This window comes from Canis lupus, chromosome 30, assembly GCF_011100685.1.
Source record: "Canis lupus familiaris isolate Mischka breed German Shepherd chromosome 30, alternate assembly UU_Cfam_GSD_1.0, whole genome shotgun sequence".
In the NCBI taxonomy this organism is placed as follows: domain Eukaryota; kingdom Metazoa; phylum Chordata; class Mammalia; order Carnivora; family Canidae; genus Canis; species Canis lupus.
The window spans coordinates 38,474,861-38,497,694 of NC_049251.1; the positions used below are offsets into that span (position 1 = coordinate 38,474,861).

Consider the following 22,834-nt stretch of genomic DNA (forward strand, 5'->3'; position numbering starts at 1 on the left):
TGCTGCTGCCTGTTTTGAGTGCATCTTCCAGGACCCTTGTACAGAGAGCGCCCACAGCTGTCTTTCACACGTTGACTCAAGTTTCTACTGGAAGGAGCGTCAGAGATCACCTGGCCCTACCTCTATATTTTTCAGATGAAGAGACAGGTCCAGGGAGGGAAGTACCTGGGGCCAAGGTCACACACCAGCTGAGGAGCACGACAGGGGACAGGGCCCAGGGTTCCTGATGCACCAGCCAGGCTTCTGTGTCAGTGTCCTGTGCCCCACCCTGCTTTAGAAGGTACAGTTGATTATTCCTCCAGCAGTTCAGGACCCACCAGGTGCCTGGATGTTGGCAGTTAGACCTGGTCACACATTCAGGGAACTTGCTGGTGACGGTGGTGGTGGTGGGGAGTGGAGAGGGAGAGGCAAGGAAACAGGAACAAATTGAATCACTAATCACCAGAAAGGTGCATCTCAGAGAAGGGCCCATCTCAAATTATTTCAGTTGTGACTTCTGTCTTCTCGACTCATCTACAGATTCCCTGAAGACAGTGGCATGTCTTCCACAATTCCTTTGCCCAGTGCTAGATGTCATTGGCCCTCAGATAGTTGCTGATGGAGTGGGTGCATTTTGCTGACCCAGCTTGCAGACTGCGGGTTTGGGTGTGTCCATCAGCTATATTATCTTAGACACTCCCTTCTAGCAACATCTTCGGGCCAGAGGAAGAGACCAAGCCCTGGTCCCATGGGGATGGTCAACATCCCCTTTATGCTTGTTTCTTCCTAGGGCTTAGATTTGTAGAGTGGTGTCCAGTTTGATCCACAGGGACAGTGACAGAGGCAAATCTCTCCACTCCCTGGATCACCGAAGTCCTGTTGCCTAGGGTTCACCACCTCTCCGGTGTCCCTGAACCCGTCCCATCCTGCTACTACCTTCAGTCAACCCAGCCTCCTCCCATCTTCATCTCCAGGGCCCCCTCCACACTCGGCACCAGCACTATCTTTCTAACATGAAAACCAGCCCTGGCCCTCACTGCCCTTGACATTGCCCTTGACCTACTGCAGCTTTACCTCCTGCCACCCCCTACCTCCCATCACTACCTCACTACTAAGCTGCTCCTTATTCCCCAAACCCACTACCCTCCTTAGGCCTCCTCACCTTTGTGAGATTATTCCTTCCTGCATAGTTATTTCTTTCTTGCTCTGGGAAACGCACTCATCCTTCAGGACTCAACCTGATGACCATTTTGGGGGGTCTCTGAATTCCTCAGTTACTCCTGGGCAGCCACGGCCCCTGGTACCGACCCTCCTCGCACCCCTGGGCCGTATTACATGGTACTTGACCTCATCAAATTGTGTGCCCCCAGCCGCGGGGACTGCTATCCCCTCAGCAACCCCAGTGTCGTGCCCAGGGTACTCGATACATTGTGGTAGAACGTATGAGTGAAGTGGGTGCCCCTTGTTCTGCTTTTAGATTTGAAGTCCTGACAGAGCCTCGTGGAGGCCAGTCCTGGCAGGCGCCGAGGATTTGAAGCTCTTAGAGCCCACATGGAGCCCAGCACCTCATGTCCGGCCGCCGTCCCCCTTGGTGAAGAGACCATTCCATGTTCTCGTGGGCGTCACTGGGAGTGTTGCAGCCCTGAAGTTGCCTCTTCTGGTGTCTCGGCTATTGGACATTCCTGGCGTGAGTATGCTGATTAGACAGCGTGGTGGTCTCTGATCGTGGAGAGCTGCCGCTCCAGGGGCCAGCCCGTTTTTATGCACTGCACGGGGGTTTTTTGTTAATGGTGGTGCGTGTGGAGGCCCTCCGTGTGCCTGGTGTGCAGGCGATGCAGGAGGCAGTCCAGTATGACCGGGAGCTAGGTGAGAGGGTGTGGATAGAGAATGAGGGGAGACTGGGAAAGAAACACCGCTGAAGGGAGGGTTTGGGTTCCCATGTGCTGACCCTGGTTCCCTGGGGTGCTGGTGTGGGAGGAGGAGCGTCCCCTTGCTGCCCCACCCCCATTTCACCTTGAACACTGTGGCTCTAGTCTCCCTCCTTGTTAGACACCTTGACTGTCCTGTCCGTTCAGATGCGCTGCAACCTCGGGTACCCCCTTGCCTGCAGCTCTGGTTTCAAACTGCTCCTTCAGGTGTTCAGAGATGCCTGTGGGGCACCTCCATTTTGATCAGTTTGATATAGTTATATACGTTTTTATATATTGGGGTTCTGGGGCAGATTCTTCTTCGGGAAAAGTTCAAGGCCTTAAGCGGTGTGAAAGCCAGGAGGTACTGACCTCATTTCCTTGTCTGGTCTCTAAGGTCTGTTGAACTCCCATTGCCTGCATTCCACCTTAATGACCTTTGCTTTGGCCTGTTCCCTGCCAGGCTGTCACTGCCCTCCTGTTCCTCTGCTTCTCTAAGTTCTGCACAAAGACTTTACAAGAAAGCTTTCCTGGCCTGCCTCGGCCCATGTGGCTTTGCTCCTTTCATTTTAAAAACTCAAGTGATGAGGGGCACCTGGCTGGCACAGTGGGTAGAGCATGCAATTCTTGATCTCCGGGTTGTGACTTTGAGCCCCATACCGGGCATAGAATTTACTTAAAAATATATAAATAAAATACCCCAAAACAAAAACAAAAACAAACCCAAACCCCTCATTTGGTGTCTTAAAAACAAACCCAAACCCCTCATTTGGTGTCTTAAAAACCAGTAAAGTGGTAAAAACATATTTTGTTCAGAAAAACTATCACAATAAGGGAAAAGAGACCTCGATGGAGAACTGGGGTGATTCCAAATACAACAGGGAAGAGTAGGGGTTTCTAGTCAAGGAGCAAGTGAAGGGCAGTGGATGGAAAATTTCTAAGAGGAAATACCACAAGTCAGGAGGGTTCTGGCTCAACTGTCCTTCCAGGATTCTTGGTGCGGATAGGCCAAGGTGATCAGTCACCACCTGGGGGTTGTTGAGGGATGAGGAGCCTGATGTGATGTCAAGGCTGAACGGATAGCGAGGGTGGGGGCTACACCCACTGAACAGGAATCTTGCTCTTAAGGACCAGGCCTGAGGATGGGCCTAGTTAAAAAAGTGGCGCAGAGGAGCCTGACTAGAGTTTGGTCTGGGAGAGAATCTGGACCGAGATATGAGGGACCACAGGTCACGTTTGACATTGCCCACGTTGCTGCACAACTTGTGGGGTGCACTGCGCCTTCTGCGGTGGCACGGGTGCACGTTGCCAGGGCGTCCAGCAGGGGGCAGTGCTCGCTTGCAGGTGACCGTGTGGGGACTCCAGGCAGGGGTGAGAACTTTTTTTTTTTTCTTTATAACCCTTACTTTCCGCAAACTTCCCCCTGGGAAGTCACCCTCTCACTGTCCCCCTCATGCTGGGCAAGCGGTGAAGCAGGCAGCCAGGGATGGCAGCGAGTCCAGATGGGGGAAAGGAGGTGAGTCTTGTGGCTGCTGGGCACTGGAGCTGGTGGGCAGTACCACCAGTGGCCTGTCCCCTCTCCCGGAAAGGCCCAGCACTGTTGGTAGGAGTTGGTTAACTGGCCCCGGGAGCTGCAAGGAATTGTTGCAGCCGTGACAGCCTGTGCCCCTCTGGTGGGAGCCAGCCAGGCAGTTCCCTTTTCCCACACCCCCGGAGCAAGTGAGTTTCCGGCCTGAGGGCGCGCGGGGGCGCCTGGGGGCAGGGCATCCTATCCCAGGAAACAGATGGGCAGCCTTAGAGCTGGGGGAAATGGCAACTCCCCCGCGTCCTGCTGCCCTGCAGCCCGCCTTACAGCGCTGAGGGAAGGGTTGCCTGAAGCGGGGAGGCTCTCCAGCCCACCGCAGGCCCTGGCCCTCTGAGGGGGACAGGCCTCGCCTGGATCAGGAACTGGGCTCTCCCTCCCTGGCCGGCGTCAAGCTGAAAGGCTGGCAGCCAGAAGGTCACTGGCCTTGGAGGGCGGGCTCCCTGACTTAGCCTCCTGGAGCACAGCTCCTGGCACACAGACGCGCCTGGTGGTGTTTGTTTCCTGTCCTTCACCCATCCTGCCGTGTCCTTTGGGCCAGCCACGTGGTGGGGTTGCTGGGGTTGGTGAGACAGCCCATGGGGGAGGAGCTGTAGGAGCCAGAGCCCATCTGCTCATGTGGAGGGGCCCGCCGCCCACACCACACCTGCCAGCTCATCCTACAGGTACAACAGCTCTCCAAGAAGCCTGGATTTGCTTGGTGGGGGCCTTGTGAGGTGTTGGCAACCAAAGGGGGGTCCTTGCTTGGCCTGCTGCTGTGGCCTCCCCATGCTCCCTGATGGTACTGATCCCCCCCATTGCCCTCTTTCTGGGTCACCCCAGGAGCGGTCTTTGTCCCATGGAAGGTCCTTCTCAGCTCTTTGCCTACATTATGAATTTACATGCTCAGGGCTTTCCTGAACTCCCTAGGCAGCTCTAAATTTTGGCCAGCAAACAAGTAGCTGAAGTGCGGGCTGCGGGGAGCTGGGTGATTCTGCAGATCTGGCTCATAACTGCAGGTGTGCCTCATTTTATTGTGCTTCACAGATACTGAGTTTTCTTACAAACTGAAGATTTGTACCAACCCTGCATTGAGCAGGTCTGTTGCTGCCATTTTTCCAACAGCATTTGCTCACTTTTTGTTACCTTTTGGTAATTCTCATAATATTTCAGACTTTTTGATTATCATGTCTGTTTTGGTAACCTGTGGTCAATGATTACAGCTTGCTGAAGGTTCAGTAATAAACTACTTTTATTTATTTATTTTATTTCTTTTGGGGGGGTGGGCAGGGGCTGAGGGAGAGTGAGTCTCACGACCCTGAAATCATGACCCTGAGATCACAACCAAGAGTTGGATGTTCAACTGACTGCACCACCCAGGCACCTTGCAATAAACTACTTTTAATTAAGGTGTTGTTAGAAGTGGAGGAGGGAGAGTAAAGTGTCCTCCAGACGGAGAAGGCACTTTGAGACTGAAAACTGAGCCACTCCATAGCTTTACAGAGATTTATTCAGGGTAACTGATGAGTGGGAGGGCAGGCAGGTTGGGTGGATGACGATCTGGGCGCTACACAGCTGTTCTCTGCCAAGTCCAGACCTTCACCTATAGCTTTTATAGAGTGAGGGGCATGGTGGGGTCAAAGAGTAGTTTTCTAATGTGGTGCCATCTGTGCAGCAGAGGATCTCTACTGGTTATCTAAAGTGATGCCCTCTGTGCATCACTTTAGGGAAGATCAGAGCAAAGCTTCCTGCATTCTGGTCAGGGCATACATTAACCACCTCACTCCTGGAGGGAGGTCATTGCACAGGCATGAACAAGATGGAGAGTCCAATATAGAGTCACTGTTGTCCACACTCCTACAGGTATGTATGTTGCTTTTCTAGACATAATGCTATTGCACATGTAGGAGATCACAGTATGATGTAAACATGACTTTTATGTGTACTGGGAAACAAAAAAAAAAATCATTTGACTGGTTTTATTGTGATATTTGCTTCGTTGCAGTGGTCTGGAACCAAACTTGTAATATCCCAAGCTATACCTATATTCCTGACTCACCAGTGTGTCCACGTATCCCAGGAGAGCCACTGGCTAGATCCAGACCAGGGAGATGGTGGAGGGGTGCTGGAGAGGAGCTGGGTTTGGCCTCATGACTCACACACCAGCAGTCGAGGAGAGTGGCCACTGTAAAGAATCCTGGGAGACTCTTTGTGGTGGGGGGAATTGGATAGTGGGGGCCAGCTGTACCTCAAGCGAGGCAGCCGAGCATAGAGGACTTCTCATGCTGGGACTCTGGGCAGCTCAGGTCTCCTTTGTGGCCTCAGTTTTCTTAGCCCTGTAATGGAGTGGGGGTGGTGGGCACGTATTAAGCGATCCATCTCCAAAGCCTCTTCTGGCACTAGTGCTTGAAGAGTCTAGATGTGAGGGCAGAAAGGAATAGGACCTGAAGGAGCCTGGGAGAAGGTCCTGGAATGCAGGGGCTTCGGGGTGTCTCACAGCTCCACAATTGTCATGTGATCGGGCGGTAGTTCCGCCTCAGCACCCTGTCTCTTGGAGGAGAAGACGACACCTCTAGCTTTTGCCAGGGCGGCGTCAACAGGCTGCAGACAGCAGGGGATTTCTTAAGGTGGAGAAAGTCTCCCATTTGGGGAGCTGATGGGCCTTGGGCATAGAGAAGGTCATGTTTCTAGGAAAAAAGGTCCCACTCATATGTAGCATGAAGTGAATTCTGCCTCTGTGGAGGACCAGCTGGCAATATCTGGAAAGACCGTGCATTCGTGCCCTTGATTCACATGTAGGATTGAATCCTGTAGGGTACAGAGATTCACTGTATGTACACGATGTTCATTATAGCATTATTTATCATTTCAAAGCAAGACAAAAACCAAAACTGACAACAGACTGTCCAGGGATGGAGAGAGAGCTCTGGTGCACTTTTGGTCCAGCCTCATAACGGATTACGGGCCACGGTTCAGAGGATGGCTGCATCTCGGTGTCCGCGTGGCACCGTCCTCAGGATGGAAATGAAGTGCGCATGGTATGGGGGTTGGCACCGGGGCCCACAGGCCAAGTCTGGTCTCGTCACCTGTTTTTGTCTGTGAGCTAAGAATGATTTTTGCATTTTTAAGTGGTTAAAAAAATCGAAAACAAGAGTATTTTGAGACACATAAAATTACATGAAATTCAAATTTCAGTGTCCATAATGTTTTGTTGGAACACAGCCATACATTCATCTAAGTATTGCCCACAAGTGCAGTCTTGCTATTACAGAGTTGAGTAGTTGTGACGAAACTGAAAATAGCATCTGGCCCTTCAGAGAAAAAATTTGCTGACCGCTAGCATATTGTTTGGTTCCTTTTATATGTTCACATATCTGAGTTCCTGCCTGCAAATTTTCCTCTGGAGGTAGTCACCTTTGTGTAGAAATGGGGGCAGGAAGGAAGACTCGTATCTTGTATCATTCTGTTCAGTCTTAATTTTTTAACCTCTGTATGTATTTTTAAAGTCATTGGGACTCTTGGTGGGAATATTATGGAACATTCTTTGTAACTTTATGTATTTATTTTTTTCAATGTTCGCTGAGAAAAGGAAGCAGGAGACACAAGGCCTGGTTTGAGGTTTTCCTTTTTTTCTGGACAGAGGCTACCTGCCTCCTCTGTGGTCCTGTTGTGGAAGCTGGTCTGTTCAATAGTACTGCTCTGAGGCATTTGTTGAGGTGTCTGCTGGTTCGGCTGGCCCCTTCCATGCCTGGCCGGCTCCTCCAGGGAGGGAGCTCTGCAGTTTGCCTTTTGAGTCGCACCCTTGAGAATTTTCTCTAGCTGAGGAAGGGCACAGAGGGATTGGAAGCGTGGTCCTGCTTGAATGGCAGGAAGGGCTGATGAGACCAGAGCACCAGCTTCCCCCGGAGGCCCACTGGGAGGCCAGTGGAGAATGGCTCTCCCCACGGAGCCTGGTGGGAAAGGGCAAGAGGGCTGGGACGGCATAGTGAGCTGGACGCTAGACGGCCCCTGAAGGCCTAGTGGGTTAATGGCTCAGAAGAGGAAACCGGGCCAGAGAGGAAGAGGGATTTGCCCTAGGCCCGCCCCCCACCCCCCCCTTGGGGCAGTGAGCTGGAAAAACTGGTGCTTGGGGCCAGCTTTCTCGACTCCAGTCAGCAAGTGAACTTGAACGTGGATCTGGAGCATGGGCATTCTCTGCTCAAGCTGACCATGGCCGTGAGGATGAGAATTCCCAGGAAATTGTAGGCTCTTACCTGGTCTGCCTTGCTTCTTGGTCAAGGTCCTATATACCGCACCCCCTTGTCAGGCTGCGTCCTTGCCGAGGGCAGAGCCCATACCTTACCAGCTGTGGCCCCCATGTATACATAAGCTCAGTAAATGTTTGACAAGTTAAGACATCATCACCTGGGTGGTTCAGTCGGTTAAGCCTCTGCCTTTGGCTCAGTTTACGATCTTGGGGCCCTGGGATTGAGCCCCCACATTGGGCTTCCTGCTCAGCAGGGATTCTGCTTACCCCTCTGTCCTTCTCTCCCTCTCTCTCTCTCTTTCTCAAATAAATAAAATCTTAAAAAAAAAAAAAAAAGACATTATGAGCTGGCATATGATGAGTTGGGACACCCACTCAGCCAACCGGAACCCCCTCAGGGATTCATTAAGGCCAACTCCTCCACAGCTCCCCACCCTGTGTACTGACTGCCCTGGGCACCACGAGTCCTTTTTCCTAGAGTATATCCACCACCCCCACGCTCAGGTTCGTGTCAGCTTCCTGGCTGGTCTTCAGGCTCTGGGCACTGCCAGGGCCAACACTGGTCACCTCAGTGTCAGGGTCCTCTGCTGTGTGTGCCAGCCCCCGAGGCCCAAGCCACCAAAGCTCTGGTTCCTTGCCTTGTGGCGGGTTAAGTCATGGTGGGCACTTCCTCTTTAGAATCCTCACCAGCATCCTGTGAAGCTATCATCACCTGCCTTACTAGAAACACCCGCTCTTTTTGGGCCACTCAGTTGGGGGTTCCAGCTGGGTCTCTCCTTCACTTGGCACAGCATGCCAGGGCTGTGCTATCTAATACAGTAGCCACTAGCCATATCCAAATTTAAATTATTAAAACCAAAATTTCATTTCCTTAGTTACACTAGCCACACCTCGGGTGTTCAGTAGCCACATGTGGTTACTGGCTGCCGTGCTGAACGGCACAGGTGTGACCTGTTTCTATCTCTGCAGAGTTCTGTTGGATAATCCTGTAGAGCAATGGTTCTCAACTGGGGGCAGTTTTGCCTCCCAGGGGACATTGGACTTTGTTCAGGGACCTTTTTCATCGTCCTAACTTGGGGAGCGGGTGCTACTGGCTCCTGGTTATGGTAGGTAGAGGCCAGAGATAGGGTTGGTGGGGGAAATTCAGGCCATGGGCTTTGTCTCATCCTCTGGCTGTGAAAGTGCTTCTCCCCAGGTCCCTCTGGTAGTCGGCCCCAGAGGCAGCCCAGGCCAGACTAGGCCTAGAAGTAAAAGTGGAGGTTTCCATTACCCCCTCCCTGACTCTCCAGGAACCCCTGATGGGATTGCTAATGGACCTTCAACAGAGAAAAGAAAACCAGATTTGCCAGCTGGTTTCAGGAAGGAACCTCTATAAATGCCAGGCAAACTGTAGACAGCTTATATAAGGTCGCCAAGCCTTGGTCACATCACCCAAAGAAGTTCAGGTTTTAAATATTAGATATAAAAACTGTTGGCAGAGGTCTCACCAGGGGACCAAACACAGCGCTTCCTTTCAGGAACTCTCCAGTGTGTGGGAGATTGTTTTAATCACAGCCCTGCTTCTGCCAGGACCCACGAGGGGTATCAGAGAAAGCCGAGGAGGGTTCCTGCCCTTAGGAGCTTCCTGCCCTGCCAGGGCTCCTTGGCATTTGCTAGGGGAAACGTTAGGGTGAATGAGTGAATAGTCTGAGTTATTTAGTGTCTCAGAAGTTAACAAAACATGTTTCCCACCCCGCCCCCCTTCCTTTTTTTGAAGTGTGTGAAAACCCAGGCCTTAGCCCTTGGCTCCCAGGACATTTGACAGAGTAAATGAAAATGAAAGAACAAAGCCCATAGGGCTGATGAATCAGATCAAGTGACATCCCTCTGAAACCAGAAAAACGGGCTTGGGCCTGCCGGACATGTGGGCCAGGTCACTGCCAAGGAAAGGTAGCTGCTTCAGTGGAGTCGGGATGGGCACTGGGAAGGATTGGCTCATCGCATACGCTTCAGATTACTCTTGAGGTAAAGATACTGACCCCAGGAAGCTCCCTAACAACGACTGTAACCTGGGAGGGTAGTCGGAAAAGGATGGACTCAGCCTGGGGAAGAGCTCAGAGGGAAGAGTTCAAGCAGGGGCCCAGAGTGGGAGGCTCACCTGGACCCCTGGTTAGAACTCCCTAGGAGCCAGAGGAGCCTCATGCCGTGAGGGGGGACGTGGCAGAGCTGAGACGGAGGATGGAGCCCCAGAACAGGGCCATTACCAAACTGGGAATGTTTCTTAGCCCTTGGCACAATCTTTACTTTTGCGAACTGACAGGCAGTTTGGTAGTTAGGGAAAATAGGGGAATTAGATTTTCAGGAAGCAGCCTTCCAGATTGCAGAATAGAAGATGAACTGGGATTTTTTTTCTTTTTTTTTTTTTTTTAAGATTTTAGTTATTTATTTGAGGGAAGCGAAAGAAAGCAAGAGCATGAATGGGGTGAGGAGCAGAGAGAGAAGCAGACTCCTCACGGAGCCCAATGCAGACGGATCCTGGAACTCCAGGATCATGACTTGACCTGAGGGCAGATGCTCAACTGACTGAGCCATTCAGGCACTACTCCCACGCCTTTTTAAGATTTTATTTATTTATTTATTTGACAGCACACAAGCAGAGGGAGAGGGAGAAGTAGGCTCCCCACCAAGCGAGGACCATGATGCGGGGTTCAATCCCAGGACCCTGGGATCATGACCTGAGTTGAAGGCAGATACTTAACTGACTGAGCCACCCAGGGGCCCCTGAACTGGGATATTCTTAAGTTGCAAATTATTCATGGTGGTTGGGAAGCTCTTAGAGATGAATGGCAATGGCCCCCAGGAGGAAAAGAAGGCAGTGACCAGAAGCCAATGTCTACCTGGGAAGGTCTCTGTTGAAGGAGATGGGAAACTGTTAAATGGAAACAAGGACATATAACCAAAGATGGAGTTAGGAGCGTGGCCCAGAGCCCACCAGAGTGAGCCGAAGCTTGCACTGAAACTCAGTATGACCAACAGGGTTGTTATGTATATTTGGGAAAAGAAACCAGACCTGGTCTTGGAGGCCAGTGGTATAATGTTAGGAGGGAACAGAAGGAAACAAGAGAGACTCTTGTGTCCCATTTTGTTTCCATCTTTTGGGCTTGAAAGAGCAGGACAAATGTTGATAGGAGGAACTTGAACCCAGGTTGGGTGATTCATCACCTGGGCCAATTTCTGTCTGGTGGTGGGCCTACAGGATGTGTGGGAAACAGCAGAGGACTTGGGAGCTGGAGATGACTAATGTCATGACTTTTTGATAAAAGGTAAAGAAAAAAAATATAAATAAAAAAATAAAAGGTAAAGGAGGTGGGCTCCTCAGATTACCATAGAGGAGATTTGGGAACACTTAGGAAAGCTCTCAGCAGGTGGTTGTCACTGGGGCTTGATATGGCTCATTGGGAACAAGGCCTAACAACTTCAGTTTATTTATTTGGACATCAGAATACTCTGGATTGAGGTGAGGCCTTCAGTAGAGTCTTGGGACATCCCCCTGGACCACCTGATGGTGATGTCTGTGGGTTTATAAGCAATGGAAGATCCCAGTTTAAAGGGTTTGTTCTTGATTCCTTCCCAACTCCTACCCCCACCCTGTGGACCTCAGGGAAGAGCTCCACTCTGAACCTTGTTCTGTCTGTGGTTTGGATTCATGTCTCAGGGTGGGGGTGGGGGGCTGTGGATGGTGGTGCTGGCTGAACAGGACTGAGATCTTAGGGGCTCTCTGTGGGCCCCCTCTGGAAAGTGGAATTTACCAGGGAAATGTGACTTGCTGCATTCAGGACCAGGAAAGTAGCTGTGCAGGTACAGGCTGGGGTTTGTGGCTTAGCAGCAACATGGTGAGAAGAACTCTTTTGACTTTGCTGATTGCAAACCCCATATATCTCAGCAGGAGGATGTGGCTTCCGGAAGAGCTGGTGTGGGCTCTGGCTCCACAGACAGACACTCAGCAGGTACCAGGGACGTGATGCTCTGGGTCCCCTGAGTGACTGAACGACACCAGGCAAGCAGAAGAGATGCCTCCTGTCTCTTGAGTTCTCCAGCTTTGGGAGATTCCATTCCATTCCTTTTGTGATTTTTCTCACCTTCATTTTTCTGTCTTCTTTTTGCACCTCAGGCAGATTTTGGACCTCTTAAATTGATCTGATTTTTCTCATCTTTTTTTTTTTTTTTTTTCAGGTAAAACAAATATTTAATGGTTGGCTTCTTTCTCTTTTTGTTTTTATTGACTTTATTTTTTTTTTTTTAAGGTTTGTCTTTGAAAGTTGTTGCTATTTTTTTTTTATTGGTGCTCAATTTACCAACATACAGAATAACCCCCAGTGCCCGTCACCCATTCACTCCCACCCCCCGCCCTCCTCCCCTTCTACCACCCCTAGTTCGTTTCCCAGAGTTAGCAGTCTTTACGTTCTGTCTCCCTTTCTGATATTTCCCACACATTTCTTCTCCCTTCCCTTCTATTCCCTTTCACTATTATTTATATTCCCCAAATGAATGAGAACATATAATGTTTGTCCTTCTCCGATTGACTTACTTCACTCAGCTCTCATCTATTTTTCTAACATCTGTCTTTTCTTTATCTTTCTGTTCTATTTTCTGGAAGATTTCTTCTACACTTATGCTGAGTTTTTTATTTCACTGTTTGTAATTTTATTTTATTTATTTATTTTTAAAGATTTTATTTATTTATTCATGAGAGACAGAGAGAGAGGCAGAGACACAGGCAGAGGGAGAAGTGGGCTCCAGCAGGGAGCCTGACATGGGACTGGATCCCGGGTCTCTGGGATCACGCCCTGGGCCGAAGGCGGAGCTGAACTGTTGAGCCACCAGGGCTGCCCACTGTTTGTAATTTTAGTGTCCAAGAGTTCTTTTTTGTTCCCTGAATATTCATAAGAAACTTTAGCATCAAAAAAAAAAAAAAAAGAAAAAGAAAAAGAAACTTTAGTGTCTCGTCTTAACTGATCTGCTAATGCTTCCTTTCACTTCCATCTTCCAGAAATGTGTGGACATGTCTTACCTGCTGGTTTCTGGTCTTTGTTTTAATTTAATTTTGTTTTTTGGTCGTCTTCTCTTTGTTCTTGGTTCATATCGTTAAAAAAAAAAAAATCCCTTGAGGAGCCCTGGTGGCCCAGTGGTTTAGCGTAGCCTTCAGCCCAGGGTGTGATTCCAGGGTCCTGGGATCGAGTCCCACGTCGGGCTCCCTGCATGGAGCCTGCTTCTCCCTCTGCCTGTGTCTCTGCCTCTCTCTCTCTCTCTCTCTCTCTCTGTGTGTGTGTGTGTGTGTCTGACGTGAATAAATAAATAAAATCTTAAAAAATAAATCCCTTTTATTTTAGTGAGATTTTGGGAGGAAGCAGAGTTGAATCTACCTTATTAAACTGAAAGTTTATTCTTTTGCTTAACATTTATATATCCTTTTTTACCTTTTTAAAAAAGATTTATTTATTTATTTGAGAGAGCAGGAGTGGGGGTGGGGAGGGGTAAAGGGAGAGGGAGGAGCAGACCCTGCTGAGCAGGGGAACTGGCTGGAGGGCTCAATCCCAGGACCCAAGATCATGACTGGAACAGAAGGCAGATGCTTAATTGACTCAGGCACCCCACCTTTTTATTTCTTAATATTTTAAGTAATCTCTACACCCAGCGTAGGGCTCGAACTCACAACCCCAAGATTGAGAGTCGCACGCTTCATTGTCTGAGCCAGCCAGGTGCCCCAGTGTATCCTCATGTTTTAAATGTGCCTTTCCAGACACATTTTGATGTGATCGGTGGATTATAAAGATCCAGTATGAGAGCCTGAGTTCTGATCAGGTATTTTAGCTCATTATGTGTTACTATAGTTGCTATTCTGTTAGGACTTCACTTGTGCCTTCTTGTTGAATGCTTTCTACTTGTCACGTGTTCTCTCTGCTGCTCTTTTTTCCCCATTCCAATCCTTTATTGTCTAGATTGAGTTTCCTGCTGGTTTGAAAGTCACCTGCCCTGCTTAGCTCTAACTGGCCATTGCCATGTTTTTCCTGGTCTCTGTCTTGTATCTGGAGGGCCTCAGCCCTGCCCTGCCTCCCTCTGCTCCCCTACCTGCGCTGGTCCCGTGTCCACTCCAGCCCTGTCTGTCGTCCTTGCTCAGAGCTGTCCTGGAGGGAGTGTAGCTTGAGTGACCTTTAAACAGGTCGCTGAGGTCGGAGGGTGCAAGTCCTGGGGTGGTGGATTCTGAGGGACGGGACCGGGCTGAGAGCTGTCTTGGAGAGCTCGGAGTCTGGAGTCGTGCGCTCCGCCTCTCTGACACTCTGCGCCCTGGTCCCCACTTGGCTCTTACGTGCTGTGGGGAATGCTGCCGCAGGACAGACGGGGAAGCGGGAGGAGGGGGCCTCAGACGACAGGGAGGGATGGGGCTACTGTGAGTTGGCAGGGGCCCGCCATCCCAAGCCCCATCCCAAGTGGCAGCCTTGCGCGATGCCACCGTTATCAGGTAGGAACGCGGGCCCCACGGTGCCAAAGCTTTTAGTTTTTCAAGAGAAGCCAGGAAATTGGATTTTCTGTGTGAAATCTCCCGATCTGTATATATTGGCTCGAAAATGTTTATAACCTCAGGAAGGCCAAGTGGCACGTCTGCAGGCTGGATCTGGCCTCTGTGCCACCGTGGTTCCTGCTCTAGCCAGGTGACGATCCTTGCCACCCTTCACTCTCCTGTCTCCTGGAGGAATGTCCCTCCCAGACCTGTGATTTTCTACCCCCTTCCCCTCTCGGCCGCCTCCTCGGAGCTCTTCCACTCGGCCAGCTTGTCAGTTCAGCGTCTCATTCTGCAGATGATGGCCCGGCCTAGTGCTGCGCGGCCTTGGCTCCTGGGCGGCCCAGCCTCCCCGCGGGCACGATGGATTCCTTGTGGATGACGAGCGTGAAAGTGAATTTCATTGCTGCTCCGCGAGCGTCAGGCCCTCGGCTTTGGGTTTCCTGGAGTCTGTCTGCCGCCAGAGCCCACGAGGCCCTGTTCCTAGAAGTACAGAGGGGACTCTCGCTGAGGCCGGAGGCGGCCACCGCGCCAGGCCCGGCTGCCCCTGCGTGGCCTGCAGAGGGCAGGGTTGGGGCGCGCATCAGAGCTCAGGACCTGCGAGCCTTGGCGGCCCCTCCTGCCACCCCTCCTGCCTTCCGTGGCCCTCTGGCCCTGCATTCCTTCCCGTCTGCCTCTGCCTCTTGGCCTGAGTGGCAGGAGCCTGCTGCTTTATATGCGCTGGGCAGTTGGGTGACTCATTCTTCCGCAGCCCCTCAGATAGGGAAGTGAAACGGCCACATCTGCTGGGGCCTGACCTTTGGGTGACAGCGGAAGTAGCTGTGCAAACAGGAGGCTCACTGCCAGGGAGGGAGAAGCCTTTTCCAGAGCCAGGCCATGCAGAAAGCACTTGCCTGTCCTGGCCCCGTGTGGCTTCCAGGCCAGTGGCTCTGGTAACAGTTTCCTTTCCCTCTCTCCCCCGCCCGCCTGTTTTTTTCTCTGTGACAGCTGGAAGTAGCAGTGGTCACAACTGAGAGAGCCAAACATTTCTACAGCCCCCAGGACATTCCCGTCACTCTCTACAGCGACGCTGATGAATGGGAGGTCAGTGCGCGGGGGGGCCCCACGGCCGAGTTCCATCGTGTTTCTACCAACAGGACAGGAGTGGCCTCTCTGCAGCCCGTGGTCCTGGAGGCCAGAGCAGACGGGCCAGGCTCAAGTCAGTGGTCAGGGCCCTCTGGGCAGAGGCAATGAGGAAAACATCTGTCTAGCTTCTGGCCTGCAGGAGGCCGGGAGACTCCTCCCACCCCAGGCAGAGCTCAGGCCTGGCTGGTTGCCTCCGGTTGAGTGTCCTTGTACTTATCGGGGCTGATGAAACCGCAGAGGAGCTCTGTTCCCACCACCCTTGTCCACGTGGCTCCCAGTGTCAGGGCTGTCGAGATGCCTCGCTTCCCATGGACGTGGGCCCTGCTTCTGCTCCCCCGAAGAGGGGCAGGCCCCGGCCGATTCACCAGACATCGAGTGTGGGCCTCACAGGGGTGCCCTGCCAGGCATTTTTAAACACTCTCAGCCTAGAACATTTCTGGCTGGCCCGTTCCCCTACCCCACCCCCTCCATTCTCACCGCCCCAGAGCCCTTCCACTGGCTTGGACAACCCAAGCATCCGCCTCAAGCAGACAGGCCAGGAGTTCCCTGCCAGATGTCAGTTCTCTTGAAAACCAAACCATAAAGGGAATAGCTCGGAGAGACAAGGGGCGTTTGTTTCCTCAGGCCTGCTTTCTCTCAGGCTCTTGGCTCCACCGCCAGTGCTCACCAGCTTAGCAGTGAGAGGAACAGCGGTGGACGTGGGCAGGCATCGCTCAGGGGGTCTCCCTCTGTTTCTGACTTAAGCATACCTGGCCCGTGTCGCGCACCCCCCCCACACACACACTGAGAGAGTAGCAGCTCAATGACTCTGTTTCCTTCCCTCTGCCAGATGTGGAAGTGCCGATCCGACCCCGTTCTCCACATTGACCTGCGGAGGTGGGCAGACCTCATGCTGGTGGCTCCTCTTGATGCCAACACCCTGGGGAAGGTGGCCAGTGGCATATGTGACAACTTGCTTGTGAGTGACTCTGCCCTCCTCCCTCCCTGGGCCTCCCTCCCGGTTTGCTGAGCTGCAGACTGCCTTTGTGCAGGGTTCTTGCCTTGGAATTCTTTTTATGGTGGGCTGATTTGCTCAGAACACAGTCCTCCTGGATCCCCTACCCTCCTCCTGGTCTCACCTATGTTCTGGCAGGTGGGCAGGTGAATGGGCTCGGCTTGTGTATGCTCTCTGAGGGCATGCACCTCTCACCTGCTCCTTGATGCTCAGCTCCTCTCCCTTTGTCATTGGCTGCCCTTGATGAGCTCTTCTGTTGGTCTCCTTGCCCAGCCCCCTTGCCTGCCCCCTCTTAGCTCTGCCTTCTCCCCAGGATCTGGATATCCACATGGGCAATCTGATAAGAGTGTTTACTTCCTCATGGATCTCTTATGCACACTTATCTCTCCTGTAGCATTGGCCACAAGGCAGAAATGTGGTTTTCCTGTGTGTTAGGGAAGGCTTAGAGGGGACGGGAGGAGAAAGACTGGGTGAGGCATGCCAGCCGGTGAATGGTGGAGGAGAGGAGCAGAAGTCCAGCTGCACAAAGTGGGGATTGTTTTAGGCCTAAGGAACCTCCAGGAAGCTGTTGTCCTAAAAGGTCTTGTTTATCTGATCATCCTGGGAGGAGCTAGGTGTGTGATCTCTCTTCTCCCTCCCTCTCCATTATTACCCTGCTTCCCTCATACATTGAGCTTTTCTCTAACATGAATTGGGCCCCATGCTGAGGGACACACAGGACACAGGAGCTCATGGTCTGGAAGGAGAGGGTTTCTGGTGACCCGTACAGGTGAGAAGGGAGTATGCTGTGCTGTGTGGTACAGTCTTAAATCACCCCAGTTGGTCCTTTGACCATGGAGTCACCACTTTGCACAGTGCTGAGCATTTAGTAAGTTCAGTAAATACTTACTGTATATATAATAAGGTAATTAGTTACTCTACTTTGGCAAAGAGCAAGGACTTTTTCGGAGTTTAATAGGATCAAGAAAAAGAAAAAAAAAATAGGATCAAGAAGTGAATAATGAAGCTGGGTCCCAATTTTGGGGGTCAGATAGGAGCTTAGTCTTGTATGCTTGTTGATGGGTGTGTAGGGCACTTCTCAAAGAACCTGCTAGGGATTGAAACATCACTTGAATAAGAGTACAGGGTGACCAGAAGAAGGGCAGCACACAGACTGTATAGCCAGGAGCAGGGGGAGGGGAGTACAGGGAAGGCGAGCTTAGTGGCAGCGTTATCCTGAAGGCTTCCCAGTGAGGTGGGTGCATGGCTGACAGGGCAGCTGGAGCAGGTGAGGCTCCTGGCCACTTTGATCTCAGTAGGTCTGACTTGTGCATGACCTGCACCATCTCACCAAATTTCTAGGCTTCCCACTGGCTGGTCAGAACCAGCTGATGTGATGAAGCACACTGCCATCTAGGAATTATGCCCCGGGCTGCGCTGGCTCTCTGAGGGCTCCTTTCTTTCCCTCCAAAGCTCTGCTTCCCTTTTTTCCCTTCAAAGCTGCCCCCACTCCCTGAATTCTTCGGGATTCCCTCCTCCTGAGTGGGCTGAGCAGTGGAACATGTTCCTATGACCAATCTCCAGGCCATTTGCCTCAAAAGGTTTCCTTTGAAGGCCCAAATATTTCAAGGAATTACAAATCTCATAAAGTTTAAGCTTTAAGTCATCATCTTCACTCCACGGCTCTGTCCTTACTCAAAAGATGTTTTGTCTTTTTATTCTTGGAAAGAGCACCCTGCTGCCCCTTGCTTTCAGATCTCCCGTCCCAGTGCCCAGAACTTGGGTGCCAGTAGAGCAGTGTGCTGGGTGTGAACCTGTGCGCCAGGCCTCTGGGCCCTCAGCCTGGGTGACGTGCATCTCCATCTGCCCTCTGGCCCACGCGGGCCCTAGCCCCTTCTTTGTGCTAAATAGCCGAGCAGAAGGGTGCCTGGCTAGCTCCGTCAGTAGAGCATGCAACTCTTGATCTCTGAGTTGTGAGTTTGAGTCCCACACTGGGTGTAGAGATTACTTAAAAAAAAAAATAAAAAATAAATAAAAAAAAAAAAAGAGAGAGAAAAAAAGAAGCCAGGAGATCCAGAAAGAGGAGTAACTTCCTTGGGTCACCAGTGTAGCTGGGAGCTGGTCTCCTGCTCGGGATCTAGGTCTTCTTTCCGCCAGGCAGCTTCCCAGGGCAGAGCCTGAGGTACAGAACAGAGCGTTGGCCAAACAGATGTGACCGTGGGAACTGCTGCCTCCTCTCATCCCTCCCGCTGCCAGAAGGTTCAGAGGAGCTGTGGTTTGTCTGGAAGCGCTGAGCTTGGCATGAGATGGGAAAAGCTAGAGAGGCATGGGTCATGGAGGTATTGGGTTTGTCCTCTGGTTGGTGTGCTTTGCTCTGAAGACACTTAGAAACCCTAACCCCCACCCTGACCCCCACCCCCACACTGCACACGAAGCCAGGGGGGCTCTTCTAGGTACGTTCGTGACTTTTGCAGAAGCGGCAGGTGGCACAGGGCCAAGAGGAAGTGTGCCTGAAACTGTCCACTCAGCCTGGTTGCCAAATTGAGAGGACTTGGTGGGAAACAGACGCTGGTGTCTGGGGCTACACGGGTAGCCAGATCCTGAGGCTCTGTGCTGTTCCACTTCCTTCCTGTCCCCGGGAGAGAATGGGGGCACCGAGAGGGGCGGGCATCGGCTTTGGTCCATCCAAGCCATTGTTTTCTGGGCTCTCCCCTCTTTTCCCAGATGGGCTGCTTCAGGGAAGGGATGTGCTAACCACTGTCTCCTCAAGGGGCCCACAGCTGGAGCGAGGAGCCGGAGTAGTCAGGGCACAGAGGAGCACCTCCTGGCCCCAGGAGCCTATGCCTGGGGAGTAATAGGAGCTAATGCTTCTGGAGCCCGTCCTGGATACCAGGCCCTGTGTGAAGAGCTTTAAGCCTTTTCAGCCCATGCCCCACAGTCATCCAGTGAGGGAGGCTTTTGCAGGGAAGAAGCTGGCCTCCAAGCTTCCCAGTTCTCCCAGCTAGTAGTAACAGTAGATGGCAGAGTCAGGATTTGAACCCAGGTCTCTGTGATTCTGCCACCCACTGAGCTGGGAGGTCCCTTTCACACTCCTCTGGTGTGTGACTTGGTGGGATGGCTGGAACTCGGGAGGTAGTGAGGCTGTGTGCTATGGTGGAAGATGGCAGGGCCGGTGTGCAGTGCCCTGATCTTTGTCTCCGTGGGACCTTGGGGAGCACAGCTCTCCCGTCTTTGAAACAGGCAGCCCCTCTTCACAGGGTTGCAGCGGGGTGTGTGGGATACTACATATGAGAGGGGTTTTGTCATGTGGAAGGTGTCCTCACTGCCAAGGTTTAGTTGGCCTTGGGCAGCCCGGGTGGCTCAGCGGTTTAGTGCCGCCTTCAGCCCAGGGTGTGATTCTGGAGACCTGGGATTGAGTCCCACGTCGGGCTCCCTGCATGGAGCCTGCTTCTCCCTCTGCCTGTGTCTCTGCCTCTCTCTCTCTCTCTGTGTCTCTCATGAATAAATAAAATCTTTGGAAAAAAAAAAAAGAGGGAAAACCTTTAAAAAAAAAAAAAAAGCTTTAGTTGGCCTTGAAGTAGGGCTGGTGTTGGGGTAGAGGGGTCCCCACCCCATGAGTGGTCTGGGCCTTTGCTTTGGGGGTAACTGCAAAGCTTGACCTCTGCTCCCCTGGCCGGTTTCTCTCTCTGAGGTGTGTCTCACAGTGGAGAGGCCTTGTGCTCCAGCTCGGAGAGCGCTTTCTGCACAGGAGTAGGGGTCTGTGTGGATGTGGCTGGGCCATTGCAAGTGTTGGTAGAGACCCTCCTGTGGGTAGGCCCTGTGCTGGCAGCTGTAGGGACATGGAGGGGATGAGGAGATGAGAGATGCAGGGACACAGACAAGTAGCACCCAGTCATCCTAAGCCCATGGCTGGCTGTGACCCAGAGGATGGGGGGCAGGATTTGGGAGCATTGGAGAGGGCTGGCCAGGAGAGGAGCTTGGGAGCACTTACCCGTCCCACCCTGGCCCTTCTTCACAGACCTGCGTCATCCGGGCCTGGGACTGCCGCAAGCCCCTGCTCTTCTGCCCAGCGATGAACACTGTCATGTGGGAGCATCCCATCACTGCGCAGCAAGTCGGCCAGCTCAAGGCCTTCGGCTATGTTGAAATACCTTGCGTTGCCAAGAAGTTGGTGTGTGGAGACCAAGGTGGGCATCTGGGCAGGCCCACAGCCCATCCTCACAGCCCAGGGTACCAGAAGGGCTCAGCCCTGGGGTCAGATCTGGATCTACATCCCAGCCTGTTGTGACCTCAGGGAAAGCTTGAGTGTATGTCGAGTGTCTGGTGTCCTTGGCATGTAGCCCATATGCAGTTCATGGTGGCTACTGTTACTGTTCCGGGGCCTGTCCTGTGGGTGGCTTGGAAGGGATATGATGGGTCATAAGATATAAGATATGAGTTGGCTCTTGCAGAGATGGTCCTGGCCTCCAAAGCGCTGGGCTCTGGGTGGAGCACTCAGGGGAGCATTGAGCAGGGTGGGTGGGGGATGGGCCCCTGCCTCAGTCTATGAGCCACAGCAGAACCTTGCCTCCTAGGTCTAGGGGCCATGGCCGAGGTGGGCACCATTGTGGACAAAGTGAAAGAAGTCCTCTTCTGGCATGGTGACTCTCAGGAGAGTTGAAGCTGGGATCTCTGGCTTGTGTATCCCTCTGTACTGAGTGTGTTTCCAGGCCAATCTGTGAAGAAGGTGGACATTGGCAAAATACAGTGAAGACTTCTGTGATTGCTGGGTAGGGGTTTGGCCTGGGCCTGCTCCAGAGCCTCCCCGGGGGCCTGACTTGCCTCAGGTTCAATTAGACCAAAGGCCCAGGTCCCAACTTCTTTCCAACTAGAGATGCCTGCTTTCCAGAACCCGCTCACCTTTCCCCAGGATTGGCACAGCAAGCTGCTGTATGTCCCCGTGCTCTGGGAAGGTCGCAGAAACCTCGATTCTCCCTTATTCCTGGGAGCCACTTCAGCTCCGTGGGGGGCTGCCCGGGTGCCATGCTTGCAGAGTCAGGGAAGCCTGGAACTGGCAAGACGCCGAGATTCTCCACAGGCCATGCTGTGAGGTCAGGGGTACGTGGGAATAGAGAAGAGTGACTTGTGGGAGACTGTCCTTCCTTTACCTCAGTTTGTAGTCTTGGAGATCAGGGGCATTGCTTGGTGTGGCTGGGGAAGGGTTGGGGTGGACAGCTGACCAGCGTATCTTCGAGCTACTATCAAATGGTTGTTAAGGGCAGAGGGCACCGAGGCAGGGGGACCCTAGTTCAAATCCTATCTCTGGGGACATCCAGGGGGCTCAGCGGTTAGGCGCCCACTTTCAGCCCAGGGCATGATCCTGGAGTCCTGGGATCGAGTCCCACATCGGGCTCCCCGCAGGGAGCCTGCTTCTCCCTCTGCCTGTGTCTCTGCCTCTCTCTGTGTCTCTCATGGATAAATTAAAAAAAAAAAAAAATCCTAGCTCTGTTACGTGCTAGCAGTGGGACCGTGGCTCAGGGCTCAGCCTTTCTCTCACTTTCCTCATCTCAATTATCCTGCCTTCATGGACTTGTTGAGAGGATTAAATGAGATTATGTGTGCAAGATCCCTACCCCACTGCCTCTTACTTAGTAAATGTCAAATAAAGGGAAGTTAAAGCTAAGTATGTATTCACACCAGTGAGCTTTTCTAACATTTACTTAAATAGACCCTCTCATTTTGGGAAAAATAAAATAACCAGCCCTTAGCTGTCGTGGCCTTTATGCAAATGACAGGCAGATAGCCAGCTGGGTTGGAACCTGCCCTGGAATCCAGGCCCCTCGCTTCCCGATGTCCTCATCAGCTTTGTGCACCTGAGACTAGGACCTGGGTGTCTGTGCCTCTCCCTGAGCCCCACCCAACAGCACACATGAAGGTGGGAAGTAAACTCTACAGAGAAACAGTTCTGCCCTAGAAAACCCCATCACCCTGCCTTTGACTTAATTGCAGTTTGGTGGCTGCGGGAGGGAGGGGCTTATTCGCCTATTTGGAGCTGAGGTTGGGGGCTGGCTTGCTGCCTTCCAGGCCAGGGGTGAGTGAGCACTCCATGCATGCCCTTGGACCACTGAGCGTAGCGGTTACCTTTGAAGGGCACCAGTAAGCCTGTTGACTGGGACCAAGTCTTCCCAAGAGCCTTTATTTCTGCAGCACTTGACTTCATCAAGTGCTTTGGGATAAAGTTGCCTAAGGGCAATAAAGAAAATATAACTAAAATAGTAGCATCACAGACCCAACCTCTCTGGCAGGTTTGAGGGTTGGAGCATGAGGAGGGCCTGAATGATTAAAATCCAGAGACCGTCCCAAAGTTCTATTTAAGTGGTTTCCAATGTCCCTCCCCATGTCCACATCTCCCTTTCTTTCCCTCAGCAGCCTGCTAAAGAGTAATGAAACGCTCCAATTTTAAGAAACTGCCACCATTTACTGAGTGCTTATTGTATGAAAGGCTTTGTGCTGGGCACTTTGGGGA

At 52.1% G+C, this 22,834-nt stretch overlaps 1 protein-coding gene and 1 long non-coding RNA gene across 2 annotated transcripts; both read left to right on the forward strand.

Moving 5' to 3' along the window:
• The first annotated feature begins 1,530 nt into the window (after positions 1 to 1,530).
• Positions 1,531 to 22,075, forward strand: PPCDC (phosphopantothenoylcysteine decarboxylase). Its single transcript, XM_038581024.1, is given in 6 exon segments — positions 1,531 to 1,560; positions 1,562 to 1,666; positions 15,219 to 15,314; positions 16,186 to 16,314; positions 20,348 to 20,516; positions 20,904 to 22,075. Coding segments are annotated over 6 exon segments (615 nt in total). The 3' UTR covers positions 20,990 to 22,075.
• LOC119877751 lies at positions 8,005 to 11,905 on the forward strand. Its single transcript, XR_005381887.1, has 3 exons — positions 8,005 to 9,697; positions 11,616 to 11,679; positions 11,844 to 11,905. It is a non-coding gene; the product is annotated as an uncharacterized LOC119877751 (long non-coding RNA).
• Positions 22,076 to 22,834: the final 759 nt, after the last annotated feature.